Source organism: Ruditapes philippinarum, unplaced genomic scaffold (assembly GCF_026571515.1).
Source record: "Ruditapes philippinarum isolate M1 unplaced genomic scaffold, ASM2657151v2 ctg3771_1_1_1_1, whole genome shotgun sequence".
Taxonomy (NCBI): Eukaryota; Metazoa; Mollusca; class Bivalvia; order Venerida; family Veneridae; genus Ruditapes; species Ruditapes philippinarum.
In genome coordinates this window covers 141221-154433 of record NW_026855006.1, presented here as the reverse complement: position 1 = coordinate 154433, position 13213 = coordinate 141221, and the positions used below count along the sequence as shown (strand labels likewise).

Below are 13213 nucleotides of genomic sequence, written 5' to 3'. Positions count from 1 at the left end.
GCAGTATTCTTATGCACATACAGAATTAAAGGAATTCAAAAGATTACAAATTAATCTTACCACGGGCATTGACTGAAATAAAGATAAAACAGAATTTGTTTTATTTTTGCATGTCAATATATACCTTATTGCAAGGCGGGGAAGTTAAATATATTCAGAACAAAGTTTGCTGTGGAAATTGTTTTGTTGTATTTTGAAATAGTAACATCTTGGATGATCCTCTTTTTTAAAGCCTGCTTACATATTTTCTGGGGTCTTAAATATTTAAACAGAAAACATTTTTTACAATGGCTAGTACCACAACATATCAGCATAAATGTCATAATTTAACGACACATTCTAAAACTTACCTGTGTATGATTTATACGTTACCGTAACATTACAGAAATTCAAAAGAGATGTTTTGATAAGCATTGATATGTTTAGCGGCATGGCCGGGTGGTCAGTTCGTTAGACTAATAATCTAAGGATCTTTAAATAGCCGTGTGGGTTCAAACCTCGTCAGGGGCAAGTCGTTGTTTCCTTGAGTAAGAAACTTAACACTTCCTACACAATCGAACTAAAATAAATCCTGTATAAACTAAGCAGTATTAAGCATGACAGCAAAATCAAACACATTTATATAGTGTGTTCGAAATAAACACATTAAAGCGGTTACTGTTATATTTCCAACTAATACTAGTAGACATATAATGGTTTGAGTTTCTAAATGTTATTGTGGCCTTAACTAAGCTTTAAACATTGGTATTGTGTGACAGATTGAATCAATGTTCGAAACATCTACGGGAAAAAAATCCAACCATGAATATCAAAGTTATGGACCGAAAAAAAGAGGACATGCAGGACTTTCCTACTTAGTTAACGTTATGCTGTTATTTTGTAATATTCTATAAGCAGTTATTCTGCACAATATAAGCATTTTTTTTAATCCATAAGTAGGGTTTATACGGAATGAATCCCATAATGTCAACTTTAGCAAATATCTTTTGTCAAGCGACTGCGCTCGGACAGACAGACGATCGGAAAGACAGCTAAAAGATATATGCACCAATGAGTAGAGTTCTGGGGACTAAAGATACTGAATTGAATGTTTATTCCTTAGTTTATGCTTTGAATTATCATATCACACATTTAAATGAAAATTACAAATGTGTTTCCTTTTGATTTCGGTCTACTACGAAACGTTGTTGCCACATTAATAATCCTGTAGTTAAATTTTAGAATTTCAGGTCTATCACTACTTTTCTTATGAAAGAAATTAAGCCTAATCAAGTCTGCTTACTCTTGTTTAAGTTACATATACAGAAACAGAGGAAATTGTCAGACAATTTGATAATTAATTGGACTGTCATATATTTTTTAATTTTTCTTTACAGCGTTTCTCCTTGTTTATACCACAGCTAACTAGAAAAAGCAAAACTTGAAATTTTGATTTGGCCGCTATTTTGAATTCGATATTTGAAGATCAAGGACTAGATGCGCAGCCGTGGTGAAGCAAAAATATAATTCATCATAGTTTACTTAAAATGTACCCGTTAGCACATTTTTCGGTTTGGTGAAATATGTCCCCATATCTACATTATGCTTCATTCAACTTTGTCAAATAAATTGTTTAAAAACTAAAACAATAAGACGCGCGAAACAATCACTAAATATATTTATAAATACACACAGCATCACAAATTACCGATGATACTCTAATAAATTGTCATTATAACTGCATATAAGACATAATCAAACAATCACAGCGCCTCACACGTTTTTTATACCAAATAAAGCAGGGGAAAGGTGATCGGGTAAAAAACGAGGGCAATACTTTCTCCCGATTTTTTAAAGCAAAATACGTTAAAAAACCAACAACAAACTGAAAAAAGGAAGAACAAGAGCCACCACCGGGCGAGAGCATCGTTCGACTTTAAGGTAGACCATGGGTAATGGGCACCATAAAGAACTGTAAAATTGACAACATAGGACAGTTATATGTCTTCAAGGTCACCTGTATGCAAAATTTAAATAAAATTTACCGTGTTGTTTATGAGTTATGGATATATTTCTTAACTAAGACCTTGCCATTTGAAGGGCTTATTTTCAGAAATGAGGAAACTGTAAATAATCTGTAATATCATCATTATAAAAAATGTTTTTCTATTGCTCATTGTTAAGAAACAAATAATAACATTCAAGTAACACATTTCACAACCAAAATGTTTGGTTCTAAACAAAATGTTCTTAAAATGTATAAAAATGTAACCCTACCCCACCCACTTTTAACACTAATTTTACCATTTCAATATCTAAAATGCCTTATTCAAAATATCCCTAAAATTTATCGAAATGAGGGTCTGTTTTCAAACTTTGCCTAAATTTTTTCAAAGGTATATTAGTTGATCATGCGAAATATAAAATACTTTTACCGTGTAGTTTTTATTTTATCGAACTTTGAAAATATCTGGTATCATATTTGTTATAAATTTTGGCATTATTTAACCAAAAAAATACCTAAAATAATTATATAATTAAAATCAATTTTTTTTCTTCCATAAGGGATCAGAGAGATACATAAAAAATGTTAAAAAGAAAAAAAAGAAAGAAAAAAAAAGTTGCCCCTTCTGGGGTTTGAACCCACGCCCCTCAATTTCAATGTAGTTTCTAAGCCATTCTAGCCTATTTGAATACTCTTCAAAGTGGAGGTAATGCATTACCCATGGTCTACCTTAACTATATCTAAAAGCAAACAAAGAAAGGTTTGAACAAATCATAACGTTTCATTTTTATAAATATAATCGGTCTGTCTTGTCACATTAGTTTTGTTAATATATTTTGTATCTATAAATATACTCATTGCAATTGTAAAAATAGAAACACGCAATTTTATAAATAGAAACACGCAAATTTAAAAACAGAAACACGCAATTCTAAAAATAGAAACATGCATTTCTAAAATTAGAAACACGCATTTTTTTATAAATAGAAAGACGCATTTTTAAAAATAGAAACACGCAATTCTATAAATAGAAACACGCAATTCTAAAAATAGAAACACGCAATTCTATAAATAGAAACACGCAATTATAAAATAAATTCACGCAATTCTATTTGTTGTTGTTGTTTTAAAAAAAAAAGAAACACGCAATTCTAAAAATAGAAACACGCAATTCTTCAAATAGAAACACGCAATTCTAAAAATAGAAAAAATAAAATTAAAAAAATAGAAACACGCAATTCTAAAAATAGAAACACGCAATTCTATGAATAGAAACACGCAATTCTATAAATAGATACACGCTATTCTATAATGTTGTTGTTGTTCTAAAAATAGAAACACGCAATTCTTAAAATAGAAACAGGCAATTTTCTAAAAATAGAAACACGCAATTCTAAAAATAGAAACACCCAATTCTAAAAATAGAAACACGCAATTCTATAAATAGAAACACGCAATTCTTTAATGTTGTTCTAAAAATAGAAACATGCAATTCTTAAAATAGAAACACGCAATTCTAAAAATAAAAACATGCAATTCTATAAATAGAAACACGCAATTCTAAAAATAGAAACACGCAATTCTACCCAATTTCTTAAAATAGAAACACGCAATTCTAAAAATAGAAACACGCAATTCTATAGATAGAAACACTCAATTCTAGAAATAGAAACATGCAATTCTATAAATTGAAACACGCAATTCTAAATATATAAATACACACACACACCAATGAATATATATGGTCATATAATGCACACATCTGAGAAAATTCAATAATTTAACCTTCAAGGTCAAGGTCATTAAAGAGTCCAGGTCAATTTGGGTTTGATAAACAACAAGGTATTGTCCTTTAGAATGTTCTGTTATAATATGAAGTTGATCCCTTCAATGATAGCAAAGTTACAGCTAGTTACAGCCAAAACAATGGAAATTTCAATAATTTGACCTTCAAAGTCAAGGTCATTCATGAGTGAAGGTCAAGGTCTGTCTGGTTATTTTTCAGGGGTATCCTTGAAAATGATTATGTTCAAGTTTGAAGACAATCCATTCAAATATAACAAAGTTATAGCCAATTATAGCCAAAAAAATGAAAATTTCAATAATTTGACCTTCAAAGTCAAGGTCATTTATGAGTGAGCTCTGTCTTGTTATTTTTAAGGGATATCCTTGAAGATAATGTTCAAGTTTGAAGACAATCCATTAAAAAAAACAACAAAGTTACAGCCAATAATAGCAAGAGCAAGCAAAATTTAGACTTTTAACCTTGAAGGTCAAGGTCATTTATGGATGAAGGTCAATGTTAGTGTGGTCTACTGAAAGGTCTTGTCCCAAGGGTTGTTGTTGCCAAGTATAAAGACAATACACCAAGAACTAAAAAAGTTATGATCCAGGTACAAGTTTGCGGACGGCAACAGCATCGGCAACGCCGCCGCGACTATAACAATGCATCTACTTTTTAAAAAAAAAAAAAGTCGAGTTAAAAAGGAAAACAAACTTTACATCGACGAAAATTATACTTAGACGTAAATCCCGATTCTGAGTACGTATGTAACTGCAAAGATATAAATACACAACTAAGTTCGTTCATTAAACGTACTGTACATTTTTGTCGTTGCGATTTTTAATGAATACTGCTTTTACTCATTTTTGGGTTAAAATAATTGCATTTCTGCTTTAAACAAGCAATTATCATAGTATTGCAAGCAATCCATAAGTCCCCTACCGGTTAGAACCCCAGCAACTTTCTGATGGGCCATTGGCCAGTCAATTTTACCAGTGAATGAATGACGATGAATGAACTTAAATCTTTTGAGTTCTAAGTTTGTCTATATCACAGTAATGTGTTAAGTTTCCCTGCCTGGTAAGGAAATTATGTTTATACAACCTTGTCATATTATTACGATGTGGGATTTTAAAGTAAATCCTATAAGGAATGAAGAAGTTGGAGTGAAAAATACCAATTTCTCGAAATAAATCTAAGTTCAAGGGGAACATAATTCTGGAAATAGTCTTGCTAGAGTATTTAACCTTCTCAAAAATGTTGAGTGATAATAAGAAACATATATGAAGTTTGAAGTAGATACATTAGGAAACAAAGAAGTTATTTAAAAAAAACATTTTTTTCATAAAAATTTTAAGTTCAAGGGAGGTAATACTGATAATTTTTGTGCTAGAGTTGTAAACCTTGTCACATATGATGTGGTTGATGACCAGAAACTTATATTTAAAGTTTGAAGTAAACACCTTAAGAAATAAAGAACTTATAGTGAAAAAGCTGAAAATTTTAAATCAGAAATCTTGAAATTCAGGCTATTTGTTGCCATAGCAACCAGAATTTTCAACATGGGAAGAAAAGAAAAAGATGTGAATAATCTCCAGACTGCCATCTACCCATATTTAAAGTTTCATAAAAATATGTTCAGTACTTTTTGCGTTATAGCGGGATCCAGTTTATGTGTTCAATTTGCCATATTTTCAGACTATTTGTTGCCATAGCAACCAGAATTTTCAACATAGGAAGAAAAAAAAAGACGTGCATAATCTCCATACTGCCATCTATCCATATATCAAATAATAGATAAAAAACAGAATCCCTAAAGAAAGCCCAACACGGCAAAAATGAAAATGTTGCAGGCTCGGTTTGATTGAGCCTGTTCATGGACGGTACTGGAAAGTGCAAGTTACCTTCCACGCCCCCTAGCACCGGCTTAAGCAGAATTCAACATTTATACATGAAATGGTACAATTTTGAATTTAGATTTTTTGTTTGTTTGTTTGGATTTTTACGGCACGTCAACACATAACTGGCCATATCGTGCCGAATGCTATAATAGGCTTAAAATATTATGTAAAACATTGTAAATGACAATAGAAATGAGCAAGTTAGATCCTAGAATACAAATTTATCTCTTTTAAATAATCAATTATGTTTTTTGATGGCATTGTATTAAACAGTTCTTTGAGTGAATTTACAGAATAAAATCTATTACGGGCCTGTGAAAAATCATGACATTCAAGAAGAAAATGCTTGACAGTAAAATTCTCATTACAACCTACACAGAAAGGGGCATTGTCATTTGTGAGGAGATACGAGTGGGTAATTTTAGTGTGTCCAATTCGGCATCGAAGAAGAACTGTTTGATCACGGCGGTTTGACAGAGATAGAGATGGTGACATATCAAGAGATGGGTTTATATCGTGAAGTTTATTAAAAACGGCATTGTCCCAATTTGCTTTCCATTCAGATGATACGAGTTTATTTATAGCTGGTCTAAAATCACAAGCAGGTAACAATAAGTCAGTTTTTCGAAAATTTAAAGATTGTTTAGCTAAAGCATCTACTTTTTCATTTCCTCGTATTCCTACATGGCTTGGAATCCAATATAATTTAACATATTTTGTTTTTAGTATATCATGAAATCGTAAAAGAAGTTTCTTTACCATGATATTGTCAGATTTTTTATTTTTAATGGATATTAAAACAGAAAGCGAGTCAGAAAATATCACAAATTTATCGTGGGTATGCTGTGCTATGTATGACAATGCTAAATCGATAGCTTTTGCTTCAGCAGTAAAAATTGATGCATTATCTGGTAACCTCATACTAGATGTAAAATTATTTTCAAACACAGCCGCACCTACTTTGCAACCTTCTTTTGAACCGTCCGTATAAATATGTATAAAATCTTCATGTTCTTCCTTAATTGCTAGAAACTTCTCTTTGAAATATTCAGGTGAATTTGATGCCTTTTTTATATTTGAAAGGCCAACATTTATTTTCGGGGAACCACAAGTCCAAGGTGGAACATCCTCATCGTCATTTTGAAGGATACTGTCTGGATTAACCCTAAGTTTATCCAAATCATCCCCCAAACGAAGGCCCAATGGTTTAACCTCCTTTGGCCTGTTAACAAATCCCTCAGTATAACTTGGTTCGAAAACAATACTTCCAGCTGGACCCTCCCTATTAGATGAAACTCCAGTTGCATATTGAAGTGATAGAAACATCCGCAGATGTGTTCATACGGCGGTTATCATGGAACCTTCAATGTGACACTTCCGTGCCATTCCATGAAAAGCGGCGTATGGTCCCCAAGTAATAAAATGCGTGTGCCCTAAACGAGAAAACAATGGGCGGAACTAAATAAAATGGAATTTTGAAAGGGGATCAGAGGTTATGAAGCCTGCGTATCACAGATAAGACGTCAAAAGACAAATTTAAAAAGCAGGCAACATATCCTAAGGGTGATTATATATCAAGTTTCATAAAAATATTTTCAGTACTTTTTGCTTTATCGCGGGATCCAGTTTTGTGGACGGATGGACTGACTAACAGACAGACAGACTGACAGACAGACAGACGGACGGAGGGTAAACCTTAAGTCCCCTCCGGTTAAACCGGTAGGGGACTAATAAACTATATCCAACAAAGGAACGAACTTCAGAAACTTTATCCCGTTGTTCTAGTCGTGTTGTTTTTGCTGCTGTTCTTGGGGGCGTATTTATTTATATTTTTGTGTGTATTTTTAATGTTAAACAAATATAAAGAGGCAAAGCAAAATCAAAATATGATATGACATCATAGAACATGTCATCATACAAAACACGCAACAACACACATGACATATATGTCAACATGTGAAAAACATAAAGTGGTACTGATTTGAATCCATAATGATCAGTAATGAGATGTTATGATTTTAAATAATTAAAATACAAATTTACCTCTTGCACTTTGCTGCTTAATTGTTTTAATCACAAGGTTTTCCATATCAGAGTCCAGGAGCTTCCATTGGTTCAATATTTCAAGAAGATCCTTGACAAGTTTTTTGTCTATTGGTTCTGATTTGAGTTTCTCCAAAGAAGTTGGAAGATCAGGAATGTCTGCTCCAAATCGAACCAGTACCTATTACCATGGAAATAATATTAGGTTTCTAAGCTACGATTTTTAAGATCATGCTCAATAAAAGTGATCTTTATTATTCAAGATGGATATTCTAGGCTTTTTGAACAGTTACATTTATAATACTTACTATGCATCTTTGTGTGTTTCAAATTTGATACGGCGTTAATTTAACAAATCTTCAAACTAATTGAGTAAATAGATTTTAATTGTTAATGTTTTTTATATTTACCTGTGTACATTTTTGCCATAAATCGTTAAATTGACTTTCATTGAGTCTACCATCTTTAGGTTGATGAGTTACCTTAAAAAATCAGAATATTGATAATTGTATACATTTCGTAGAATGTTTTCAATTCTTTGTTTCATAATCGGCAACCAATTATAGCTTAACTACAATCTTTTAAGTGTTAAAAATGCATGTATTGACTTTTTTATATCCATAGTGCATATTTAGTATTCACATACTGCATAATCATAATGACAACATGTATTATCACTGTGTATAATATGAATAATGGTTTCTGGCGTAAAATTGAACTGTTATTTTATTAGTGAAGAGATGTGTGAAGCACAAGCATTAACATACTAACAATTAAAATCAATAATATTTGAAGTCAGGTCAGTTGTTTGGCAAAAATTCTTTTCCAAATTTAGGGTGTAAACAAAGTTTTCCCATATAAGGGATGTGTGACCGAGTTTCTGAACACAAGTGACCCATATTCGAACCAGACCTAGAAATCAACATAACAACCTTATTGACCCATTCCCAGGATATTTGGTTCATAACAGTTGCTTCTCAGGTGTTAACAAGGGGTTTCCGTATATGATCTGTGTGACTTAATTTTTGACCCCAGATAAATCATATTCCAACTTGACTTAGAACTCATCAAAACACCCTTTCTGACCAATTTGAATGATAGTTGGATCAAAACAGTAGCCTCTAGAGTGTCAATGAGGTATTTTGTCGTATTTTAGCTGTGTAACCTAGTTATTGACTCCAGGTAAACCATATTCAAACTTGACCTACAAAATTATCAAAACTTACAGGATATTTGGATAAAAAAGTATAAGCCTCTAGAATGTTAACTAGGTATTTTCTATATTTGGGTTGAGTTACCTAGTTTTTGACCCCAGGGGACCCATATTCAAACTGAACCTAAAAATTATCAAACCAACATTTCCGACTTATTTCCAGGATATTGGGATCAAAACAAAAGACACTAGAGTTAACAGGATTTTTCTGATTTTAGCTCCAGTAACCTAGTTTGTTTTTCATCCCAAATTACCCGTGTTGAAACTAATCCAAGCAAATACTGACAAGCATCCTGACCAATCCAAATTTCAAGTATGTATGTCACATTAACAAGAAAGTAGGTCAAATGATATCAAAAGCAGGTCAATGATATCAAAAATTCAACGCATAAAATTACACCTTTGGTCCAAATTTCATTTATGTATGTCAAATGATATCAAAAGTAGATCAGCTGTTATCAAAATTCAATTGAGCATCAATTATTACACCCCTGGTCCAAATTTCAAGTTTGTTTGATAAAAGAACAAGAAAATAGGTCAAACGATTTCAAAATATCAAAAGTAGGTCAGTTGTTACAAAATTTAATTCAGCTTTAGAAATTACACCCTTGGTCAAGCGATATCAAAAATATCGAAGTTGCCAATTGATCACATTCAATTCAGGATCAGTAAATACACCCCTTGTCAAAATTCCAAGTCTGTACGTAAAAAACACGAGCCACTAGGTCAAACGAAATTTCGAATATCAAAATTAGGTCAGTTGACATCAAAATTCAATTCGGTAGCAGAAATTCCATTCTTGGTCCAAATTTCAAGTTTGTACATCAAAACATAAAAGAGTAGGTCAAATGGTTTTATAAAATACCAATAACAGCTCAACTGATATCCAAATCAAATTAAGCACATAAATCAGATACCAGGTTCAAAATGAAAGATAATTTAACACTTTTTAACAAAACTTAAGAAAAGAAAAATTGAGCATACAAATTCATCTTTGTTAGTAAGGTACAAGTAACAAGTAACAAATGTAATCTTTGTTTCAGCCTAATTTTATATTTCAGGAGAATTCTCTACACTGACCTACAACTGATACTGCAGAAAAAATAATATTATGATACAATAATGTCCAAAAGAGCTAAAGGTCATTTACCAAAACAGAATACAAGTTTAGCCTACCAAAATTCCTTCTAGGGCAACACTAGATTTATAAAACAAGAGGGCCATGATGGCCCTACATCGCTCACCTGACTTATCAAACTCATCCAAACAATTACCTAGACAAGCATTCTGACCAAGTCTCATGACAGGTGAGTCAAAAATATTTGAGCTGTGCGACCTAGTTTTTTACCCAGGTGACACATATTCAAACTTGACCTTGAAATCATCAAAACAAACTTTCAGACCAATTTCCAGGATACTTGGATCAAAACAGTAGCAACTAGTGTGTTAACAAGATTTTTCTATTTTTAGCTCCGGTGACCTTGTTTCACATGCGATTTCGAACTCATCCAATAATTACCTAGACAAGCATCCTGACCAAGTTTGATGATAATTGAGACGAAAATGTGACCACTAGAATGTTAACAAGGTTTTTCCATATTTTGGCGGTGTGACCTAGTTTTTCATCCAAGATGACCCATGTTCGATCTTGACTTAGAAATCATCAAAACAAACTTTCAGACCAATTAACAGAATATTTGGATCACAACAGTAGCAACTAGAGTGTTAACAAGATTTTTCTATTTTTAGCTCCTGTGACCTAGTTTTTCATCCGAGATGTCCCATGTTCGATTTATTCCCAGCAATGACCTAGACAAAATTCCTGACCAAGTTTGATGACAACTGAGTCAAAATTGTGACCACTAGAGTGTTAACAAAGTTTTTCTATTTTTAGCTCCGGTGACCTACTTTTTCATCCGAGATGACCCATGTTCGAACTCATCCGAGCTATCACCTAGACAAGCATATTCAGGGCTGGGAATCAAAACTGCGTCGTATCCCATAAAATGTAAACAAACGCCGCCATCTTGGAACGAAAAATGTATGGTTTTGTTTATAACTTTTTTTGTTGGAAATGACTGAAAACCAGATATATGTATTAACACGCTACACTATTTTCTGCTTCGTTCGGTATATGTTGCTTGCACAACTATTTTGTAAAACAAAAGTTATAGCGAACTTGCAACTCGAAGCGGAGCAGAATTTTTATGAAAATGTGTGGATACGACGCAGTTCATATTGCATTATCTATCGTTTTTTCCTACAAATTTATTATATATTTGTTTCAGAGTTCCCCATAAACTTCTTTAAGATTGCCCAGGATTTATACCTTTGTCTTTGCAGTGCTATCATGTTTCTGTAAAATATGTGAATAAAACAGCGGGAAAATGATGCACTTAGCTAAGAACAATGGAGTAAATGAAATTGAAATGTGTACATTCTTTTCAAATGATGGAAAATGTGAGAAAAAATATTTTTTGAGCTGATAAATTGATGCAAATTCTTTATTCGATGAAAGTTATTCACTAAATGAACAAGATCATTTTAAATACATTTTGACTCTACTTGAAAAAGAGCTCTTTTTCATTTTTTTTACAATGTATTTATTTTTATTTATTTATTTTTTTTTGCTCTTCTGCGTATCAGCGTTTGACCAAGACATTGTAATCATTTACTGAAATTCAAAGGGCATGTACACTGAATAAACAACAAAAAGTCAGAAAATAATAAACATAACAGCACTATCAAACCTTCAGGCACATGTTTTGTGTCAAACTGGTGTTATCAGTATCTTGACAGCCAAAAACTTGTAGCAAAATAGAACGTGTTCTAACTTTCTTGCAAGGAATCATCTTCTTGGATGTCACATAATTTCTCTTTAAAACTCATTCAAGTAGGGTGTCTACACTATCCAATACAAGAGAATATGATACTTGCATTCAAGACTTGGATAGGTGTAGACGGGCCCTTATTTCAGGCAAAATGTTGCACCTGCGGAGAACCGATCGACATGTTTAAACTAGCTTGAGAGGTTTTCCACACGAAAGATTAAAAAGTCCCTGGTGGTTTTCGAATTCATAGCAGTTCAGTTCAAGTGATTTGAATTCGGTAAACATAAACAGCTCGACCTCGGTCGGACACACCTGTCTGATTTGTTTTTCCAACAAAATTTGTTAACGTCAGCTGTACATCTTAGCAGCTTTTTATTAACTTCTGGCATGAAGTTTTAAGATGATAAATATTTTAATTAATTATAAAGAGAATAATAATCTGATAATCTGACATAAATTTTCTGTTCAATATTGTGAAAACTTCTTCAATACTTTTGAAAGATCATGTCTGCCTATATCTGTATCAAATTTATCGGTGCACAGCGTAAAATAACTTTTTATAAAAATAATATTTAAGTGCAAATATAGAAAATACATTCCGTAGACCTTTCCTTATCGGCGTTAAAGAAATGCAATACGACAAAATCAGCGGCAAAGTTCCGTGGCGCTGAACATAAAATGACTAAACTGAACGCATAACCTACTTGCAGAAATATATTGTAGCCTAACCATTTATAATATGATTTAGAAAAATTAAATGTTCAGTTTCAAATAATAAAGCTCATCTGTTCTCATCGATTACTAAGAAAATGAATACAATAAAATCGGCACGTAAAAGACATAAGTAATAACGGAATTGACGGAAATTATTGCTAATTACAAGTAACAAAGGTAGGCATGCAATTTGCGCATAGCTCTCTTCCGATAGCAAGAGACCTTTTCAAAAATTGTAATTCTTTCTCTTTTTACTTAAAAAAGGTCATTCCTGATTAATACAGGGTCCAGGAGAGGTACACTGGAATATTGAATTTTGTATCAAAAATGGTAATCACTCCAATTTCAAACTCACGGCAACAATTTTAGAAGCACACTAAGGCAAAACTGGAACATGTTGTCATATGGGTGTGCGATCACGTGTTTCAATGTATATTGCATTTGATACAGCTTTTCGGAATTTGTAGATGCTTATGATAGATACTAAAATGCGACCTAATAGAATTGTTTTACATTTCCATTTTTATGGAACCATTGAGTGACCTCTGCTTTTGACTTAAGTTGTAAACAAGAAATGTTGTTGGACGTTATTAGCATGCCTTGCACATAATTTAAAGGGAAAGACAAGGTTAGAATAAAAACTTGATTTCAGAAAAAGAATACTATAAATAATAAGTCTGCAAATTTTCTGCCGCCAAATAATAATATTAAACGAATGATAACAAAATTGAAATCGCTAAATCA

The 13213-nt window shown here is 32.4% G+C and overlaps 1 protein-coding gene across 1 annotated transcript in view; it reads right to left on the bottom strand.

Annotated features, from left to right (window-relative positions):
• The window catches only part of LOC132741808 (uncharacterized), a 40900-nt gene that overhangs the window by 13973 nt on the left and 13714 nt on the right, over nt 1-13213 (bottom strand). The window contains exons 2-4 of the mRNA XM_060730070.1: nt 8122-8193; nt 7712-7892; nt 61-72 (exon numbers count right to left, since the gene is read on the bottom strand). Coding sequence (XP_060586053.1) covers nt 61-72; nt 7712-7892; nt 8122-8193 — 265 coding nt within the window. The remainder of the gene's footprint in view (nt 1-60; nt 73-7711; nt 7893-8121; nt 8194-13213) is intronic.